We start from the raw sequence: 22,282 nt of genomic DNA on the forward strand, positions 1-22,282 counted from the left end.
GCTTTGGCCAGGAGATGAATGTTACATTCTCTCTGAGTGGGAGTCAATTTGGCGGAGTTAGGGACCAGATGCAGAACTTCCAGGAAAACGGGACCCAGCTCCTCCCAGAAAGTGAGATACAACTGGATTGGGAGCCCGTCTGGACCCGGAGATTTTCAAGTCTGCATCTTCTGGGCAGCGGCTTCGAGTTCTTCAAGGGTGTATTCACGGTTTAGCTCAAAGACTTGACTTGGGTTGAGCGTTGGCAGGGTATGTGTTGCCTCAGTTAAATTCAAAAAAGAGTCCAAGATGCTTGTGTTTGAGTTTTTCAGAGAGTATATATGGGCAAAGAACTGATGCAGTTCACCTGCCAGGGCCGGTGGACTAGTTGCCAGGTCCCCGTTTACCATCTGCAGGCCCCGGAGGATGCCTTTACGCCGAACTTGGCGGGTGCGAATTCCCAGTGATGAAGAACCTCTGGGAATATCGACCACTTGTGGGGCTCGGAATTGGACACACTTGGCCCCGTGTTGCCATCGAGCCTTAAACTCTGGGTCGCTCTGTTGCCGAAAACGACGCCAAAATTGAGACTGTGCTTGGCAAGTTGCCGTCATGCGACGCTTCACGGTATCCCACGCTTCAGGAGAAGGATGTGGGTGCCATGCTATCGCTAGAATTTCATTAATATGATGACGGACTACTGTGACAAAGGAAAGATCCTGAAGCTCTCGTTGACAACCTGTGGATCCCAAAGAGTTCGACGAGTCTTTGAAAGGGTCTTCAACGCAGTTCCAGTTGCCAGTAATGACGAAAGGAAGATGTCGGTGCCATGATACGAGGAAAGCCTGCAATTCATGAAAAAAGGCCGGTTTTCCATGGTCATTTGGCCGGTGCGCAGATGGATATAACACGGGTATTTATGCCATCAATCTTGAAAAGGGCTGCCGTCAGGCGTCCGCCAATTGCGAAGGTATGGACTCCCGTGAATTCCAAGGCAAGGTGTGCTCGCCACAGAATTGCGGTATGCTCTGCCACTAGGGCGCCGCCATCAGGCTGGCGAGCAACCCATTGGCAGGTTACATGATCGCGTTGTTCCGCTGAGGTTGTGTTAGTTTTAGAAAGACAAATAATATGGAAAGATGATAGAAAAGAAATGACCCAGTGCTCGAGTCGGCCAGTAGTCGCAAGACTCTGGACGTTTGATTTTTGACAGATCAAACTCATATGATCTGGGTGATGATTTGGGTGTCAGATTCCGCGGATTCTAAAGTCTCAGATTGCTCTGACACAGAGGTAGGCACGGTTTGATCTTGAGAAGTGATCAAAGGAAAAGGCACAGGTTGACCTGGAACACTGGGTGGACTCATAGAGTTTAGGGGTTTTTGGGGGCTTGATCAAATCACCCGGCGGGCTAGAGAGGACGTAGTCTCTAGTGGAGGGGTTCCAAGAGCCCGCCGTTTCATGGGTGAGCGGCCCCGGGTTGGACTAGCTGTTGGTGTATTAGTATGTGAGTTAGCAAGAAAAGGTGTCGCAGACAGACTCCTGGCAACACGTTGGTCTGATACAGTTGCTTGAGGAGCGGGAATGGGCGTCGCATTTACCACTGCCAACGGAGATTCACGAAGAGGCGTTTTGCGCCTGCGTGGGGGCAAGAGTGGCGGGAGCTGGCTGCTCAGGCTGAGGGACCGCCTGTGGGCCCTCTCTGCGTCTGAGGTAGCGCTCGCGCGCTTCCTGAGCTGTGGAACTCTTGCACGCTGCCGAGTGGTTAGATCTCTGATGACACCATCGGCACTCAGGTGCCACCTTGCATGCCGGTCGACTGTGAAGAGCAGAATGGCAGTATAAACAACCGCCTTGGCTGGCCCTTGTGTCTAGGCGAACTGGAAGGTCTATGACCATATCCCTGTATGGGAAAGGAAGTGCTTTCGGAGCAGGTTTGGATGTGTCTGCCAGTTTAAGGACAATTCTCCACAGACCGTCGTAGCAATTGGGGTTGGTGGGATCTGTGTGAGGAATTGCCTCGATGATGGTGCCGTATGAAAGGAGCGCAGTTTTGAAGACGACTCGGACTTCATCATCTGATGAGAGAGGGGCAACGTTGTATACATTGAGAATTTGGAGGAAAGCTGCTTCTGCTTTGGTTGGCAGATAGCGAGGTTGAAGGGAAAATTGTCTGTTGGGGATGGTGAGGGTGTCCTCGGAGGCTGAGCGGTAGATGTCCGGTGAAGCGAAATGAATTGCGACTTGGTTGGAGGTAGGGCGTGAGGTCTGAACAAAGAAGCGGGCAGTAGGATATTTGATTTTGATGGCGTCAGTAACGTCTTTCGGCGATACATGAGACGGAAGCTGATAGGAAATAGTGTCTGGGTAGACAGCATTTGGTGTGTTGTGATGGTCAAAAGGATGACCACCACCCGGGCCTGGCCCGCCACCAGCAAGACCTGCAGTTGCTGCTTCGGCATACGACATTATGGTGGAAGAATATACCGCTAAACCTAACTGTTAGTTTTACTTACCTTTTTTTTGATTGATTATGCTTCTTTGATTGATTCTCTTTTTTTTAATGATTCTTTTAAAAGCAGGTTTTTCCCTTAAAATTAAGGCGTGTTTTCCCTGTTATGTCATCTAAATGGACACTGAACAAGAGATATATTATATTATTTGTACTACAGCAGGCCATAACTGGAGTAGTTACATGTTTGCTTAAAATAAAAGATAATAATAATAATAACTATGCAAAAAAGGATTAAAAAAAAAATAACTATGCAAAAACATCATGCACCCAAAGCAGCAATGCAATAGGTCAAAACTGTCTTGACTGACAGATTTCTAAGAGTAGTGGTTATTAAACAGCAAATTCGGTAATTAGACAGAGAGTATACTTATGAATGAATCACGAATTGTGCAATAAGTTTTTAGAGAAAACACCACGGCAACAAAATAGCGCGGCACGGTGTGCATCGCGTGCGCCTACCCGTGATGGGTGCATTCAGGTCAATCAACAATCTAGCACACGTTGAGTTCTAAGTCAGCCGAAATGATGCCGGCGATGAGACCGTGTATTTAACGAGTTCCACACATCAGGATAGAGATTTTGTCGCACAGCTATTTTAGTTGGCGTGCCTTTGGGGGGAGGGTTCACACATCAACGTGAATATGCAAGAAATTCCATCGTCCATCGTTTGATTCTTGGTCATCGGCGCTCGGAGGATGTCAAAATGACGATGAACATGCCAGTGTTTGAACGGGTTGTTATCAGATTTACTGATCAGGTGTGGAGTATAAGGTGCTTAAAAATGGGATGATTACACTAACTAACAAGAACAGGGAACTTGATCATAAGGTCACAATTATTACGAGAAGTATCGTCGAGTGGACTATGAATATTTTTGCATTTATATATTTAGCCGGCACATACAAAAGAATTGCCGAATGTTTATTTTATTATTACGTTTTCGATATCATGATTTATCTTATCCATCAGATTTTCTGCAAACTATACCATAAAACGATACCAAGTCATGATTGTACTATAGCAGAGGTATATTCATGACCGGGATTAAATTGGTACCGACTCGGTAGTGAAGTTATGGCAGAAAAAAAAAAGAAAGAAAAAAAAACTAATTATGAATATGTGTCTGGGTCGTAGTGGCGATGTTTAATAGGAAAGCTGAATGACTATATTTGGAAAACGCGGGTCACGGCTGTGGTGTATATGGCTGGAGATCTTTGCAGTACTGGGAGGTATCTGTGCAATTCCTTTTATGATTTGACGGCTTTAAAATGATCTGCTATTCTATTTTACTGAAGGAATTTTCGACACTGGCGATGGTGTATTGAACTCACGGGGTTAGTTCCCAAAGTTTGCGGTCAAAATCTTGATTTGCGGGCGATGATGGGTTGGAAGAATTTTTTACATGAGTCTTTTGAGATGTGTGAAGTAAAACTTTCAGATGAAATACATTACAATAACTAGCTTAAAGGTTTGCACGTAAGTCGCGGTGTTTGGCATCTAAAGCACCCATTAACCAAACTCGAGCTGAATCCGAAATACGTATAGATCATACGATTAGCAATAATCATTCAGTCATTACTTAAATTTGTTGATATATATATATGTTGTGTTTGACAACAGCCGTAAGTATTCTATAAACATTAGCGCAAGTGTGGCACCATCTCTATAGAGACAGGAGGCATCGCCACTTGTTTTACTTATAGGGTCGGACTTCGGCCGAACACTTCCATGCAGAATATGTGAGATGTAAAATCAATAACTATATTGGTCCAATTATGGCTCACAAATAATCAATTTGAAAACAAGTGCGCTAAGTAAGTGCACTTGAGATGTACGGACCCCCTGGTTAGGTTATGGTTATGAATTTAATTAACACTTATTGGAACCAAATATAAAACTCGAATCTCTTGTGTTTTAAGTTTCAAATTTACTTTTTTATTTTTTGGGTTGTATTGTCATTTGTAGATACCAAATAGTTTGAACTAATGTAATTCATAAAGAAGTTCTGTTCTTGAAAGTTATTCAGTTCCTTTTCTGCCCGGATCTTCTTCAGATATTGCTGACAAGGTGTCGCCTTTTTTTCTTTTTCAAGTTTCGACAAAATATCTGCGTTCATGTTTACACATTCAACTTCAGCAATTAGCATTAATTTACAAGTGTTAAAAAGTAGCAACCGTGTGTGAAATTAAACGCAGCTCCTGTGTAAACGTCACAGCATGCCGTTTTCACCCGAACACAGTTTGCTTTCCCTTGCTTTTGGTGATAATTGTTCTGTATCCTCTAGGGATCCTGAATGTCTTTCTGGTGGAGTCGGTGGTATCAAATGTTAAAACCATATTCGAACAGGTACATGGAACGATGGGAAGTGCCTAACAATCCTAGCAATGTTACACTGTTATACCAAGCCTTAAAGTAAATGTAGCCAGTTGGTACAAGTCTTCAGTAATGTGTTTAATGTCGTAACATTTTCTGCAGGTGCACCTTGAGTGACTATCGTAATATCATGGCACGCCTGTAGTTACTGCGTAATCGGGACCAAGATATCCGCCATAAACTGAATGCCATGTTATGTTTTTTTTTTGGTTTTTAATAACATATTTTCCATGACCAGTTATCGTTGAGCTGATTGTAGATTGACACGAAAATATTTTTTTTTTATTTACAGCTTATTATTAAAAAAAAAATGATTAGGTTTATTACTTAAACAAGTCAACAAAAAAAACATAAAAAATAAAACATATTTTCGAAACTTTTTATTTTCTTCGATCCGGGGGGAAAACCTTAGAAAAACAACAAGCATTACATAAATACATATTTAAATACTATTTTGATTTTCCTCAATCCGGGGGGAAATCTTGGAAACACAAAAAAAAAGCATCATACAACTCACACAGACGAACGATAAAAAATCAGAACCATAAAAGGGTGTAAGATATACAGGTATTGGAAAAAGCAAAAACAATAGATATCACGTCAGGTAGTCATGCAAACTAAAAATATCCTGTCGCACGCGTCCTAATTCTTGCTCGCGCAGGCACTTTAGGAAGTGGGATATCAGTAAACGGTGTGCATATATTGACAGCCATCCTGGTATCAGCATTATGCAAACTATCTCCGACCCAGTTCATGCGCATCGTAGTTCTGACAGGCATAGGCTTGGCTGGAAGCACAACATCTGCCATCGCTTGCTGATCCGTAAAATCCTCCGCAGTAACTTCCAGCGCGGTAATATAAAACATCGTCTTCAATATTGAAAAAACACGACGGCAAGTGTATGTTTTCGCACAGCCTGCCAAACCAGTTGTCACCATGCGCCAAGTTGGAACTCGGTTCTTCAAACTTGGTATCTGGCTTGGCCGTGTCAACATGTGTCGAAACCGGTTTACAAACTTGTGGCGTTTCTACTACAGCATTTCCTTTTACCGGACTGTAATAAATTGCCAAAGCTCGACACTATTTCAATAAGTATGATTTTCAAACTGCGTCTTTTACAACACACTTACCTTCGTAACACCTCTACGAACAACTGCTGCGGCCATACCTTGGCTCGTGTATTGCTCGTCAACAGAACCCACGTGCACAAACCGAACGTCGTGTTGGTCAACATGTTCAACCTTTTTTGTCAAACCTTGTTTCTTTATCTCAGGTGAACGTTTTTTGCTTCGCAGCTCGCCGACTTTAATCTTCACATTGAGGTTGTGAGAATGGCAATAGCAAAAGCAGACCGTTGCTAACTCCGACAAAATTGGCATGTAGCGGAACTACATAATCATTAATTAAAAAGGAGCAAGTTGAAGAAAAGCCAGTTATGACTTACAGGTGAAAGTTCCCTCCGAAATTTCGCTTCACTTGACAAGGGATTTTTATATCCGTCCTCAACAGGTCACAAGTAAATGAATTTAGACAAAACAGGGGCTTCTTTGGCAACAATCATACTCTTGACTTTGTCGATATGAGTGGAAACAGTGGGAGCATCAGATCCGTTTTTGGCAACAACAGGTTTAGCACGTTTCTCAGGCTCGTCCACCGAACGTGAATAAACAGGCAGATCACATAACTAAATTACATTAGTAAAACCGGAAACATAAAAAGCCCAAAAATAAGATTGATTTTGCTGCTTGTGAAACAGTGCTTTACAAGCTTCTGGACTGTCGTAGCTCGATCCAACAGGCCCCAAGTAAACAAACCGGTTTTCAACCGTTGGCTTCCGACCCTTGCGAGACCATGACCTGGAAATGAAAGATGCGAATTTTTCCGACCGAGACTCGTGATCATCAGTTGAAGCCTTGCGCTTTTTCGAAAAAACTTTCATCATTTTCTCTTTAAAGGGCTTGGCCTTCTGCTTAGGTTTTTCATCCATGATAGCTTTCTTGGACGTCAACATGGCAAAAAACGTGAACCGAACTTTAGGCTTTACTGGAGTGCCAAAATTGGTCTTAGCGATTTTCATAACAGAATGATTTGAGTTGTTCATGGTCAATTTTTTTCTTTTTTTTTGAGTGATGAAGAAGCAAATGAACAATTAAAAAATCAAAAAGAGGAGCCATTGGAGATTGTGCCATCGTGGTTAATATAAATTTGAAAATTCGCAACCAGGCCGGAAATCAAAACAATGGCTGTTCACATGTGTTGTATAACTATAGTTAATTGTATTTTGAGATGTATATTTAGAATTTAACGTTGCCGAGTACGAATACGAAACATTGGCCCTGACATAATTTGCGCGTTTATTTTATTTTAATTTTGTATACAGTAAACCCTCGCTATAGTAAGATATATCTGGTAGAAATATTTGCTTCTTATATCGAGTTCCTTACTATAGGAAGTTACCCAACAGTCTATGCAATTTTGCATTGATGCATTAAATGTAAGGAAATGTATTAGTTATGCACAAAAAGCTTTTTAAGTCATACTGGCTCATTTTAGATGTTTTAGACCGTCTCATAAATTCCCCAAACTGTTTCAATGATTCCAGTGCACTTTTGGAATCTTTCTGTTGCTCACTAAACAACTTCAAAATTTCATACGCTTCATGAGCCATTTTAATTGAAATCAAAGGTCTTTCTTCCATTTTCTCATCAAACTCTTCACTTTCAGGCTCAAATTGAGTGAGAAAGCTTCTATATCCTCAGGAGGGTCTTCAAAAGTCTCTCCATAATATTCTCAATATGCGAGCTGAGACAAAACTCAGATAATCCCGTTTCAAGATCATTAACTATGTTCGATTCCAGGTTATTGTCATAATCAGTAGCACCTTCCAAGGTGGGTTTCCAACAATTTGATATGGTTTATGGTGATATCTGCCTCTTCCAGACCTATTCCCCAATGTATTCCCCAACGTATTGCCTGGAGTACATTCATGGTTTTCAATGGATCATTCTTGTTTTCATACTCCTTTAGAATGCACTGGACCCAATGCTTTTTCCATAATGCCATCCGTTGGTCCAGAGGTTGGAACCTACTGGTAGAATTGGCTGGTAACTATTTAATATCTGTATAATCCAGCGGGTGATCACTGGAATTAATTCGGTTTATGGCTGCTTCATGCCCCGAAAAATTTTCCATCAGGAGAACCACTTTTCGACCACGCATACGATTGTCAAACCATCGAAGCCACTCTTCAAAAATCTGGCCTGTCATCCATGCCTTGGCATTAAAAGTTGAAATAAGTTTGGGCGAATATACTACACAAAACAAAATGTGGAGTCACGTGCTGATGGTAGAAATAATTGCGATTTAAGCCTACGTTTAGCAAGGGCTCTACATGTATCCTGTAATGTACATGATGTACAGTGGATCAACTGTAGTCATACGTAATTAGTTATTTAACGCATGGGACGGGGTTGTCAGCACTCATATAAAGTTCTGTCCGAATAATTTTCGTATGGCTGACGTCGACGCGCCCACATGCGTCCCGACTAGTTGTAAAGATACCATAAACTAGCAGTTTAATCGATACCAAAACCTTTTAACCATCATAATACATGATAATAAGAACATTTTATTTTTTTCAGTGTAAAAACACAATATAGAAAACTAAATATGAGTATGCAGGCAGGTCTTTCTTTCTTCCGCCTCTCCGCCGCGCCGCGCAAGTTCAATAGAATAAAAACTTTATATACAATTTTCATTCTCTTTCGCCTCCGCGATATTTCTCCCGACATCGCCGAACGATTTAATATGCAACTCTTCCCCGACTTGTGTTGTGGATTACTATGATCAAAACTTGAGTCGTCCTTGCTAAAGATAAAGTCATGGTCTTTAAGTCTTTTGCCGCTATTGCGCGTAACACAGCGCTGGCTAAGAGCCTTTTTGTGGCTTCAACGGCTACTTCGGCCCAGCCAGCATTCTTCGTGTCTACTCAGCAGCTTGCCCGCCAGCAAGCAACCACGCAAGCACAGCAGCTACTGGTACGTGGTATTCAGCACCCCTTTTCTTCGGCAGAGCCAGGAGCAAATGGAAATCATCCGCACTCCGCTAATGGAGCCACTTTTCCTTCATACGGTACCAACTACAGCTCGGTATCCCTTAGCGTCTCTACGTCTTCCACCTCTGATGATGACAAGAGACGAAACACAGATCTTAGTATATATTCTTCTTATTCGCCTTTGTCGTCTTTAGCTTCTCAGTCACATATACCTTCTTCTGGGCAGCACGTGCGTTTATTACATATTTCTGCAGGTTCTCGGAAACAGATAACTGAAGATGGTGAGCCATTGGACCTAGTCGATCAGCAATTTGAACTTTTGGATGTTTCAGGTATTCCACCTCATGAGCGACTTATCGAAGTTGATGATGAGACTGCTGCAACTATCTTGGCTCAATCCACCCAGGTGTGTAAGCTTATATTTCCAATTCATATTTTGTTCTAACCACTTTTTAGGTTCGAGCAGAAACCATTAGTTCTCTTCAGCCTCCTTCTCAAAATCATGTACAGGCACAGCAACAGCAACTACAGCAAGTGCAACTTTATAGTTACTCCACACAAAGACAGACTGTTGAGCCTCCACCTTCCCTTGATTTGAAGACTACAGATGAATTTGTCCCAGAATCAGATATAAAACAAAATATTGAACCTGCTGTATCTACTCTGTCTTCAGCATCATCTTCTGAGGAGTCTTCTCGTGTCATAGATTACTTATATTCCATTCAAAATTGGTCTGGCGTTATTTCTCACTACGATTTAATGAAAGCTAGTTCCACTATTCCTTCGCTTTCCTCATATAATAAGGTTCTTATAAGTTCTGCAAAGTCTGGTCTATCGATCTCAAACATGGGATATCTATTAGAGATTTATGCCAAAATGTTGTCGCAACAGATCGTACCCGATGTATCAACTTATTCTATTGTTATTACGTCACTTACTGCGAGATTTATGGCCAGTCAACGTACATTATCACAGGACTTAATTCCTGCAAAGAACCGCATAATTGCTTCTCAGATCCAACCTATCAACGACTTTTTAATTATGTTTCAGTCTGTCTCTAGTGATCCTTCTCTCAATCTTGCATTAGATGTATTTTTTGCAAGTGTGTCTGTTAAACAGCAAGATTATGATATATCGGTGTATAATGCACTTTTAGAAGCTTGCGCGGAAGTTGGAAGGGTAGATGTGATTCCCCAGATATTAAATATATTGCACTTAAATCCTGGAATGGTCAAATTCAATGCTAATACTTACAAATTCTTAATACGAGGTTTCGGTGAAGCGAATCGATTAAAGAATGTTTCAGAAATATTTAAATTGTATAAAGAGCAGGGATTGCCATCTCTTAATGAGCAAGAACTTGAGATATATGAAGAAGTTTTACGGGCATATTTTAAGTGCAACAGCTCTGAGGCTGCTATCAATTTTTTTGAAAACATTTTGACTGATGTACCAGAGTATGGTGGAAGATTACTTAACACATGTATAGAAGGTCTGCTTATTAACGATCATTATGAGACTGCTTGGAAGTGGCTGCAACGGGCGAGTATGCAGTGGCATGAGCCCACTTTAGATTATTCTTTTGCAATAATGCTTTCAGCTGCTTCAAAGGTGGGCGACCTTCGCGTTGCAGATAATATTTACAAATCCTGCGTGGATGTAGTTCCTAATAATGCTCTATGGCGCAATGCATTGTCGGATTACCTGGCTATTCTGGTTAAAGAAAAACAATTAAGTCAAGTTATGGATGTACTACAGAGCAAATTTTCGAATGTCATTCTGGATTTTCATTCCATCAAAGATGTGGCGCTATTTGTGGTCCACAACGTCGAGTCTACTGATAATATGATTTTGGATATTTTCAAGTTTGTTGATAATCAGGTTGGTCTATATGACTGGCAACCTGAATCCGACGACTTTGTTATTTATTCTCGTGTTATTGAAGATTTGTTGACAAAGATGCTATCAACTAGTGATGTCCACCGAGAATCGCTTCTTTATACGAGTGGAATTACGAATTCATTGTTATCCATTCTTGCACAGATCCAGTTTGAAGCGATAATCACTCCTGCTGTGGCCGATGACCCTGCGACTTCTATACTTGGCAGAGTGTTTCTTCGTCATGCGTCAGAGGTTGCAGATGGTATTTCGCCAGTTGAAAATATACGTAACCTTGTATTTTTGCACGCGAAGTACGTTGTATCTGAATCTCGAAATAGGAGCCCGTTATTTGATCTGGTTGCCCAACATCTTCAAGGACTGATAGACCTTGTTATGCGTAATCGAATTGTGCTGTCCAAGGACGAGCGTTATTTTGTTGACCTCGCGTTACCTCTCATTGGCGGTTTTATAGCTGATTCATGGTTTCGGTCCACGAGACCACAACAAATCCTTCCTGAACAAGTTTTTCCTCAGTATGAAAATGCGGTTGTCGATCCGACAAGTCAATATTCTGCTCTTGGTGAATACTTAAAAGATATTCCACTTAGGGTTGCTACACACGGCCGTATATTTGATCTTCTAGAAGAGAGAAAACTTCAGCAAGACCTTCTTCAGTACGATGTTCAATCGTCTCGTGAACTTGTACGTCTACTATATATTGACGCACCTTATACATATTTATCACAGGTGATTAGTCAAACATATGATCAAGGTCGTACGTTATCTCCAGCAGCAATTGTTAAATTTGTTGAATGGTGTGGAATACATCAGCGTCCGGTGGAAGCAGAAGAATTGTACCGGTTAGCTGAAGCTACTATTCCTCCAGTTCAGTTCCAACCGGCTTTGGCATTAACTTGGTCATCAATATATAATGCAATGATTGGCATGTACTTCAGGTGTGAAAGCAGAGATACTTACGTATTTCGGGCTGAAGTTGAGGATTTAAAGAGGCGGATGAACGAAATGGGTTTATATCCTGATGCGAATGCTTACGCTAATATGATCATGAAGTTGAATTGTGCTGATCCGAGCAAAGAAGCTGATTTAGCTGTTAAACTATTTTCAGAAAGTACCTCTTATGGTGTTATGCCGACCACTTTTTTGTACAATGTTCTTTTGTCAAAGTTGAGTAAGGCTCGCCGACTTCCAAATGTCTTAGCTTATTTTAAAGAAATGTCTACCCTGGGCGTCAAGTGCAGTTCTGTGACATATGGAACTGTTATAACTGCCTGTTGTCGAGCTAATGAAGCTGAACTTGCGGAGCGGATGTTTGAAGAAATGGAGGCTGCGCCGGATTACAAACCTCGGGTCGCTCCGTTTAATTCAATGATTCAATTTTATCTTGAATTGGAAACAATCAATCAAAATGACAGATTAGACAAATTGCAAAACAAAAATCGTGCCCTTCAATACTTCAAGCGAATGAAGGAGTTGAACCTGGGGCCATCTTCGCGCTCTTATTTGCTTTTAATAGGCGCGTTTGATACCATAGAGCCTACAGATAGGTTAATAGCTCAAAAGATTAGAGATGAAATGAATGAAGGATTGTTTACGAAATAGAATTGTAGTTTGGTTGTTGTATTATATGGCCATTGTTGTGAAATGAAATGAGTTTGTTTATGCATATAGGTATAACTACATAAAATAATTAAATATCATGAATGTGGCGTTATTATTGTCTGTAGTAAGCTCGCGGCAGGCGCGAATCTGTCAATCCGAGCGACCACGTCCAAATAGCTCAATTTTGGCATTCTGGTTCTCAAATAATATTTTGATTTTAATTAAATAGTAAACAGAAAAAAGAATGTGTGAAGTTATGAAGCTTCATTCTCAAAAAGTCAAAATCAACAGGAATTACAAGATTGCATCTTTCCAATGTGCCGTTAATTACGTGTATATTATATTATGTACACAGTTCAAAACTATATGCTTTCAACGAAATTCGATATTATTGCTTTAATATTTCGGAGTTATATAAAAATGCTTACCCTGACTTTAGTTTTGTGATTATATTGGCCAATATTTTCTTTTATCTCCATGGAGGCTGCTGGCGGAAATAACAATGCCCGCGAATGCTTACCCGGACTTTAGTGTTACGATCTTATTGGCCAATATTCTCTCATATTTTCCATGGAGAGGTAAGTCCATATACATACTACAAGTAAACGTTCTTCTCTCCTATAAGTCCGAAGCCCTTAGTTCATAAGTCCGGCGGAAATAATTACAATGCTGTAGCAACAACTTTGTATTTCGGAAATAAACATCCCTTGTTGATGACAACTGCACATAAATATAGACTACATATATTTATACAATGCAATAGAGAAATAGGTGAATAATTTTTCTACAAGAGAGCAATATATTACACTAATTTTGTACCGAATATTACTTGAATAATAATGGAGGAAAATCGGCATGTTGATCTGGAATCAGCCAATGCTACTTTTATCCAAAGCTCTGAAAATGAAAATTTCCTGCAAGCAACAGAAATTTCTAATGTGGTCCATAGCTATGATGCGCAACCGGATTCTGATGTTGAAAAGACATCTCCAAGTTCATCGGAAAACATAGAGAAAAGCTCAACAGTTTTGCCCGCAAAGCATGGGTTTTTTTCTAGTGCTTTAAGCAGCAAAAGGAAACTTGTTGTCATAAAATTAACCCAGTCCGTTTTGCTTATGGCTGTTTTTATTATGGGATTTTTGTCAATATACTGGGGCTCCTTTTATAAGAGAATTGAGCATCTCCAACGGTGCGTTGAACATCGCCATCCATTATTATTTTTTATACTGATCAATGTTTCAGAGTTCATCTTTGGATTGTTAATCTTGACAATTATTCTGGTTCGACTATAGGCCCGCAGTTTATATCAGTTGCAAAAGAGTTTGTTAAAAATATGAACACCATTCAAGTAGAGGTTAAGGACGTGTCAGTCTTTGGTAAGGACTATAGCCGGTACGTGGATTATGTGACTGAGGAAAACACTTGGGGAGTATTTTTCATCCGCGAGAATGCCACAGGTATTTTAAATGAGGCACTTGCGAATCCGTCAAGTACTGCAGCTTCAACATATAATGGTTCTTTAGCAATTCAGTTCCTTTTTGCTCAAGCTAGAGATGAAGTCGCGTATGGGTATATTAATCCTTGGGTTTTCCAGTTAAACGATGTTTTCACCAGTGCTTACCTTCAGACCACGCTTAAGAATGCTGCTGCTAATTATTCTATCTCAAATATATTGCAGTCTGCGCCGGGTCTACTTTCCGCGCCTGCAAAAATAGCACAGGTAGATCTTAGACCATTCGATATTCCCGTAGCGACAGCTACCACCCAAGTCGGTTTGATCTATCTCATTATCGTATCATTTTTTCAATTTAATTTTTTTCAACCTGTTCATATGATTATCGCTCAAGATCTCAAGATACATCATCACGTTTTGTACAGAATTGCAGCTTCTTGGATCGCATACTTTTTTCTTTCTCTTTTCTTTTCTTTGATATCTTTGGCATTTCAAATTGATTTTACAGCAAAATATGGTAATGGCGGATTTGTCGTGTACTGGATGCTAAACTTTATTGGCATGCTTGCAGTCGGTGGAACATGTGAGAACATGGCTTTGATAGCGTTTGCCATTTATCCGCCATTAGTTGGACTTTGTCTTATTTGCGTTGTAATTACCAACGTTTCAGTGGCATTTTATTCAATTCCGCTTCAAGCGAAATTTTACAGATATGGCTATGCTTTTCCGATTAAGAATCTCAGCGACGCGTTTAAAACCGTAATATTTAACACGAAAAATACAATGGGACGGAATGTTGGAGTGGTAATTGTATGGATTGTTCTTGACATCATTGGATTACCAATATGCTTGTGGTTCTTCGGAAGACAGATGCGAAAAAAGCAAGCAGCAGCAACTATTTTCGCAGATAAGAAAAGGTAGACAATTGTGAAAAAATTTTATAATAACTGCAGTTATAATAACTTTATAAATTATGGGATCGGTCAAATGGACAAATGGAAAAATAGGCAAAATGTGCGCTTCTGATATTTTTTTAATAGCCGTTGTGCCCATTATAACTTCTCACCTTTGTATAATGAAGCAGGTGACAATAATTTATATAACTATCTATATTTAATTTTATTTAATTTGAGGCTTGTGCTTATATATCCCAATTGAAATTGCTATGCCAATAATATTTTGTATCTCGCTTGTCCAATAATTATTATTTTCAAGAACGTAATCCACTGTTGTGAATCCATTGAGTTCTATGTCATTGACTAAATTTTGTATTTTTATTCCAATAATGAATCTTTATTAAATACAATAAGGAAATATTATTTTAGTTATTATTGGACTAAAGGGTATTACTATCATTTCTCAAGTTGCATGTTCAATGTTCCTTATAAGACTCTCCATCATTGAATGAAAACCTACGCGCTCATAATTATGCAAACAAACCTTTGCAGAGAATAATATCTTAATGAAATGGGTTATTTATATGGTATTATGTTAAATTATTACGAGAGTAAGTGAGACTTGAAAAAAAGGCAGATCTTATAAGGGCGAACTGACATAATATTAAGAAATGTGATTTTATTGAATTATAGTTATATCAAATTATTAATGCAATGTTGCAAGATAATATACGGCTTTCTCCGAGCCTTGTAATCATGAGCGGCAAATAACAGGTAATTGAGCATTTCTCTAGTCAAGTTCACTCCTCTTCTCAAGACCCGGATGCTTTGCCCTATGTACGGGAAATCCGGAGTGGTTTCTCTGTTCTACTCGCGTATTAAATATTGTACTGAAAAGTGCTATGTGTTCGCTTTGAAGTGTTTTGCATTTTGTTGTTTAGCATTTGTCTTGTGAAGTATATAGACCTGACATTGGTGTATGTACCTAAATCGATCCTCAGGCTCTGTCAATAAAATTCATCAAATTAATCAATCAATCTATCTGTAATTTATATCAACGGACAATAGTAGCGTTATTATATTATATATTAAATTTGTCTAACAAATAAAGGGAGAGCAATAATCCAACTGATAACTATAGTGGATAGAATACGATTCACGATTATTCATTCTTCATTCTTCATTATTCATTATTCATTATTCGTATTCGTATAGTTATTCCAATGAATAACAACAAATTAGTCTTCTGCAACCTTCGTAGCAACATCCATAATCATATAATGTGAATTGCACTGAGACACGTAAATAATTTTGAGGAAACGGTAATTATTTGTATTCAGCCACACTATTTTTGGTATGCACTATTTTGAGAGATAAGGATACTTATACAGTCAGCGAACCTTATCTGATTGTTCGGCAAACACAACCAACTATATATCTATTATTTTGTAGGCTAAACCAGCGTCCCGGTCAAATTGGGATTCAATATGGCCGATATTGGCAACGCGAAATTCAAATCCGATGGTATTGTAGATATGGTTGAAAGCGAGTCTTCAGCTCTACTGTCTGCTGAGAAGCATCGCCGGCTGAGTTCTTCATCAAGCCAGTATGGTGCAGTTGACAAAGAGATTCCGTTTCGCTCAGATAGCGGGTCTGAAGATGAAGAATATAAGCGATGTGAACGAGAAATTCAGGATGCGCTAAGCAATGGAGAGTGAGTAATTTAATGAAAGGGTTTACTTCGAGCTAACATGAAACATACAGCGTTGCGTGGACAGAAGAAGAAGAAAAAGCTGTACGGTTCAAAACTGACGTTAGAGTTATGATTTTAGCTTGTGTTATGTTTTTTTCTTTTGATCTTGACCGTTCAAATTTACAACAAGTAGTCTCGTCTAATTTTTTTTTTGATACGCGCATGACTGGCAATGACTATAATAATGGCCAGTCATTATTTTTAATTACATTCCTTTTTCTTGAAATTCCTTCCCAAATGTTAAATAAGCGTTTTGGACCTGAACGATATCTTCCTTTTCTCATGATTGTGTGGGGTTCGGTGGCCACAATTCAAGTTCTCATTAATGGGCGCGCATTTTTCCTATTCACAAGAGCAGCACTTGGTATTACAGAAGCCGGTTTTGTCTCGAGCTTGGCATTTTATGTCACCTCATTTTACAAAACTAACGAATTATCGGTGCGATTTTCCTGGATTTGGTCTACACAGGCATTACAGAATGCAATCTCCGCTTTGCTTGCATCTGCTATCCTTCAGATGACTAACGTTGGCACTCTAAAAAACTGGCAATGGCTTTTCCTCTTTGAGGGATTATTAACGTTTGGTCTTGGCGTGATGACTGCATTCATGATCCCTTCTCTTAAGAGACCTAGGATTGCGAGCAGTTTTACATTGAGAGAAGCTGCGATACTTCGGGCAAGAGTCGAGCTCGACGATCCTACTAAAAAGAATCAGGCAAATAAAGATGTTGGAAAAACTCATTCTATTAGTAATATATTCACAACTACATTTGGCGCGATTACAGACCGATATTTATTTCCAATTTTTCTTCTTGGTTACATTGGATACATTCCTGCGGTTACAATGAGATATTATTTCACCATTAACATGCGCTATCTAGATTTTAGCTTTACTACAATCAATCTGCTAATACTTCCATATGTCTTCATCAACATTGTATGGACTACTACTTTCTCTAAAATGTCGGATGCCTACAAAGTGAAGTGGATTTTTCCAATACTTTCGGCAATTTGGGTATTTCCCAACCTTCTATTTCTACAGTTTCTTTCACAAAATGCTAACAGATGGTTTCGATTTGCGTCATGGACTTGGGTTCTGGGTTATCCTTATTATCAACCAATTCTCGTTTCTTGGGTATCAGCAAATTCTAATGATCCTGATCGACGAGCGCTTTCGCAAGCCCTTTATAACATTGCAGTGCAACTTGGTAATCTCACTGCAGCCAATGTTTATCGAGAAGGTGATGCGCCATATTACCATAAAGGAAACTATGTACTATTAGCTCTGAATATCTTGTCAATGATTTTGGCCGCTGTTATTAAAATTTATTATACAAAAGAAAACAATAGACGTGACCGCATCTGGAAACAGATGACCAAGTTTGAACAAGATGATTATATATTGCATTCCGAAGATAAGGGCAATCTTCGATTAGACTTTAGGTTAAAGATGTAATATATACAGAGTTATATTTTTTTTGTATTTAATTTTTTACCGAAAAAAAAAAGAGAGGTTGAATTGGAGTTTAGTTTAATGTGGTTTGGTGAAGAGGTGTTTTTATTATTTATACAAGTTTGAGGGGTTGGTGACGGCTAGGTTTATTTGTATTAATACGTTACTTGACGTTATCTGTGAAAAATAAACGATAGTAGCTGCTCAAATGAGCAATATCAAACCTAATCTATCTTGCTCTGTTGATTGTTGTATGAAGAGTATGCTCCTTCATTATCGAACAAGAAATGATGTTCAAAAACCCAAGAATAGCCGCAAAAATAAAAACTGCCCTACATGCATCAAGATATGAAGAAACTACCAGTGGCTTATAATTTTCGGGGATAAATTCAATCTCCTCCACCGAATCAAGAACCCTTCCGATGATACCTTCCGCACCCGGTCCTGAAATTTTAGAAAGCAGGCGAGATGCTAGCGTATTTTGAAAAATCGCAGATGCCATTGAAACACCAATGGTCGATCCTGTGCCTCTAAATCCATATTGAATAGAAGTAGTGACCGCCTGAAATTCATGCGGAACAGAAGCAATTAATGCGATTAAAGTCGAGGTCAATAATGAACCAAACCCAATGCCGGAAATCAAAAGGTACATAACCTGTACCGGCGTAGCAGTATTAGGACCATAAGTGCAAACCAAAATGCAACCGACGAACAAAGTCGTAGCGTTAAAAACCATCACTTTATAGTATTTCCCAGTAGCACGCATGTACGAGCCTGTTCCGATTGCACCAATACCAGTTCCAATGAAGTTTGATATGATGTTTGTGCCGGCCGCTGTTGCAGACACGCCTCTAACAGAAATTAAATAAATCGGGACATAGAAAAGATGCGAATAAGAAATCATAAAGATAAGTGAATTTGTGCATGCCGAGCCGAAGATTGTTCGGTCTTTAAGCAGGCCAAGAGGAAGTACCGGTTCTAGAGCAACTTTTAGCTCTATATGAATAAACGCAGCTAAAAAAGCAAATGATAGTGGAAATAAAATAAAGATAATAGGATGTGTCCACGGAAGATAATTCCCTCCCATAGAAAGAGCAACAAGAAACAATATAAGCGCAGTGACAAGTGTGAACGAGCCACCAAAATCAATCCGTTTAAGTTTGTCGGTCTCAAATTCCTGAGCGGGCTTAGATTTAAGATTTATGCTAATTGTAATAGCGGAAACAAGAACAAAGGGGACTTGAATCAAAAATGCCCAACGCCAACCGATGGCGTCTGTGATCAGTCCTCCAAACACTCCTCCTATGGCAGCACCCGAGTTATACAAAACACTACCAACGCCGTGAAGCAAACTTCGCTGCCTGAGAGGAACAAGGTCGCTGAGAGTAATTACCGACAAAGAATTAAGACCACCACCTCCAATTCCTGCAATAATTCTAGCAAAGACAAGGAACCAGATACTTGGTGCAATTCCACATAATATACAACCAATTGCAAATGCAATATTGCTAAATAGTAATAATGCTTTTCGGCCGTAAATATCCTACGATTATTAATATTTTCAACAAGAAGAATATAAAAAGTGGCTCACAGAAATTTTGCCGTAGAGTGGCTGAAAAGCTGCCAATGCAATTAAATACGATGTCGCAATCCATGAAACTGATCTGAATTCATGAAACTCAGAAGCAATATGGGCCAACAAGGTGACAATAACAGTTCCGTCTAAAGCACACAAAAATACGCCGATATAGAGCGAGCAAAACAAAGTCACCAATGCCCGGGTGCTTAACTCATCGACTTCTGTTTCGGCAACAGGATCCAGTTCCCGCTCACTTTCGCCATTATTGTCATTAGCGCTGTTTATTCCTGAACTATCATTTGAACTGCTTTCAAAGACTGAGTGGTTGCGATCATCGCGCTCATCAAAATCTCCTAGAAGCCGAGCAGACTCCTGAACGATAAGTGAATCGCGTCGTTCTCTGGCGGTGGTCATGGTCGAAAAATATCAATTGTGTCAAAGCCTACCACATACAAAGTAATTTTTAACATATAGTTAATTTTGATCTAAAAGAATAAACTAATGCCATTACTGAAAAATCGTATCTCCAAAGGTTCACCGCGCCCGTCGCCGAAACTTTGACGCTATCGCATGTGGCTTGTATCGCATGCATATATTAGTGCTTATAAATTAATTATAGGGCTCATAACCTATTGTCTAATTTTCGATGATGAATGAATTTATTATGGGCTCAACCTCAGCTAATATATGTACCTTATCCAGCCACAATATTTAATAATTTACGTACTAATTTGTATCGGGAATTTACGATTTATCTATTATTTTTGCAAAAAAATCACGTGGATGTCACTTCTAGCGTTTTCGTCAAGTGCATTAAGCGGCGTTATTCGTGACGTGACATCCACGTGACGTTTTTTTTGCAAAAATAAATAGATAAATCTTAAATTCCCGATACAAATTACATAAATTAATATACATTATAATAATTTTTAGAAAAAAACAATGTCGCAGGATGTCGATACCTACCCCAAGTATGGGGCATGTGCCGTCTGTTTGAACCTCGATCGTCTCATGAGTAGCCAGATATCGTACTATAAATTTGAGACTGCCTTTCGATAATTGATCTTTAAAAATCTCCATGACATTCTGCACCACTTTCCGAAAGTTTTCCACATTGGATTCGATGGACTCATCACCATCACTATTTTAGTCTTTGTCACTTATCGCAGGTCTATAAAGCATTTCCAATTGTGATCTAACTGATAAGTCTGCGGAACAGTCAAAATAAAAACGTGTTTAAAATTTTTTTTTTTTTTTTTTTTTTCAGCAACGTCTAAGATAGCAAAGTGTTAGTACAATTTTTGATAAGTCGTTCATTTTGTTTGAAATTACTAGAATTTTTCGTTAGAATTAAAAAATAAATACAATGGGCGACGAAGAGATAAGATGCGAAAAGTGATGAGTTTTATTTCATCTAGCGTTTTGTTTTATTGAGCATGAAAGCTTTGAAAGGAAATTGCATTCCAAACCATTTCCATTAATTTATTGATGAATATTCATGACAGTTTGCTGTTAAATATACATTGAATAAAATTTTTATAACTAGCGTATAACAAACCATCGCAGAACACGCCAAACAATGTGCTCACAGAAAAACGAATATTTTTTGTATTATTTTATTCATGAATTTTAAAAATGGAATTATTTGCGTTTGTAATTTATTGGCACAATCGATTTAGCAAAAAAAATACCATTTCCATGGTGCTAGAGACATTCATCACATGTTAGTCATGGCTTGGGGAGACGAAATGCATTATGATTTATGGGATAGAAAAATTTTGTGGAACGTTGAGCTAGGCCGTGCCTTGATTATTGATTTTCACTGTATTAGATTGGATCAACCGGTTACAAAGCGGCTTGGTAAAAAAAAGTCGTGAAGCGGAAGTGAAGTGCAAGTATATTTCTTGTCATTCCTAGGCAATCTTAATTTAGTCTTTCAAATGTTTGTGTAATCACACCTAACCCTAAGGTATATTTAAACATTTCTCCTTGCCTATCGCTAGTCCTTCCCTCTTGTGTGTTCATACTCTGTACTCACTTGGCGATAACTAACGTAGATGTATAACTAGCGAGCCGCCCCGACGAGCGAGATGTTTTCCCGCTTAAGGCTATTGAAAGAGATGAAAAAATTAAGCATTTGCAAAGGCTGCCAAATTCTAACCGGCTGAACGGCGGACGCTCTCGACTAGATTGTTGCGCCAATTTGATGAAGCTAACGGAGCTAGAAGAGGATTCTCTTCTTAAATATGTATTGGACCTGGATGCGCGAGGATTTACACCCCAGCTCGTTGATGTGGAAGATATGGCCAATGTTTTCCTAGCAGAACGCGACGCGTCCCGCGTCGGGAAGCGCTAGGCTTCAAATTTTGTCAAGAGACAACCCGAGCTTAGGACGCGTTTTAATCGTGCTTACGACTACCAGAGAGCCTTCTGCGTAAATCCGGATAAGATATACGCGCGGGTTTCGCTTGCAGCCAGAATGAGGGCCAAATACGGGATTAAAGACGCCGATTTGTATAACTTCGACGAGACTGGCTTTCAAATGGGTGTGATCACCTCGTCAATGGTCGTTTCACGTGTCGATCGGCGCGGCAGGACGAAGACTGTACAACCTGGTAATCTGGAATGGGCTACGGTGATCCAGGGAGTGAGTATGAGTGTAGATGGTTGGTGTGTTCCGCCGTTTATTGTGTTAAAAAAGTTTTCACCTTGCGCATTGATTGGTAC

General features: G+C 39.5%; 5 protein-coding genes across 5 annotated transcripts; 3 read left to right on the forward strand and 2 right to left on the reverse strand.

Moving 5' to 3' along the window:
- Window positions 1–5,602: 5,602 nt before the first annotated feature.
- V1514DRAFT_345230 (uncharacterized protein) lies at window positions 5,603–6,968 on the reverse strand (the record flags this gene model as incomplete). Its single annotated transcript, XM_066929224.1, has 5 exons — window positions 5,603–5,947; window positions 5,998–6,255; window positions 6,312–6,368; window positions 6,405–6,551; window positions 6,579–6,968. The coding sequence occupies 5 exons, from the start codon at window positions 6,966–6,968 to the stop codon at window positions 5,603–5,605; spliced, it is 1,197 nt and encodes a 398-aa protein (XP_066780765.1).
- Window positions 6,969–8,442: 1,474 nt separating this feature from the next.
- On the forward strand, window positions 8,443–12,530 carry V1514DRAFT_338671 (uncharacterized protein). Its single transcript, XM_066928865.1, has 2 exons — window positions 8,443–9,327; window positions 9,378–12,530. The coding sequence occupies exons 1-2, from the start codon at window positions 8,749–8,751 to the stop codon at window positions 12,420–12,422; spliced, it is 3,624 nt and encodes a 1,207-aa protein (XP_066780766.1). The 5' UTR covers window positions 8,443–8,748; the 3' UTR covers window positions 12,423–12,530.
- Window positions 12,531–12,908: 378 nt separating this feature from the next.
- On the forward strand, window positions 12,909–15,097 carry V1514DRAFT_338675 (uncharacterized protein). Its single transcript, XM_066928866.1, has 2 exons — window positions 12,909–13,611; window positions 13,665–15,097. Exons 1-2 carry the CDS (start codon window positions 13,262–13,264, stop codon window positions 14,794–14,796), a joined length of 1,482 nt encoding a protein of 493 aa, XP_066780767.1. The 5' UTR covers window positions 12,909–13,261; the 3' UTR covers window positions 14,797–15,097.
- Window positions 15,098–16,142: 1,045 nt separating this feature from the next.
- V1514DRAFT_338678 (major facilitator superfamily domain-containing protein) lies at window positions 16,143–18,204 on the forward strand. The gene is made up of 2 exons (XM_066928867.1): window positions 16,143–16,485; window positions 16,536–18,204. Exons 1-2 carry the CDS (start codon window positions 16,259–16,261, stop codon window positions 17,977–17,979), a joined length of 1,671 nt encoding a protein of 556 aa, XP_066780768.1. The 5' UTR covers window positions 16,143–16,258; the 3' UTR covers window positions 17,980–18,204.
- Window positions 18,019–20,268, reverse strand: V1514DRAFT_338680 (major facilitator superfamily domain-containing protein). The gene is made up of 2 exons (XM_066928868.1): window positions 19,568–20,268; window positions 18,019–19,519 (listed from the first exon to the last, which is right to left on the reverse strand). Exons 1-2 carry the CDS (start codon window positions 19,967–19,969, stop codon window positions 18,206–18,208), a joined length of 1,716 nt encoding a protein of 571 aa, XP_066780769.1. The 5' UTR covers window positions 19,970–20,268; the 3' UTR covers window positions 18,019–18,205.
- Between the last annotated feature and the right edge of the window lie 2,014 nt (window positions 20,269–22,282).

This window comes from Lipomyces japonicus, assembly GCF_038497905.1.
Source record: "Lipomyces japonicus strain CBS 7319 unplaced genomic scaffold V1514scaffold_80, whole genome shotgun sequence".
In the NCBI taxonomy this organism is placed as follows: Eukaryota; Fungi; Ascomycota; class Lipomycetes; order Lipomycetales; family Lipomycetaceae; genus Lipomyces; species Lipomyces japonicus.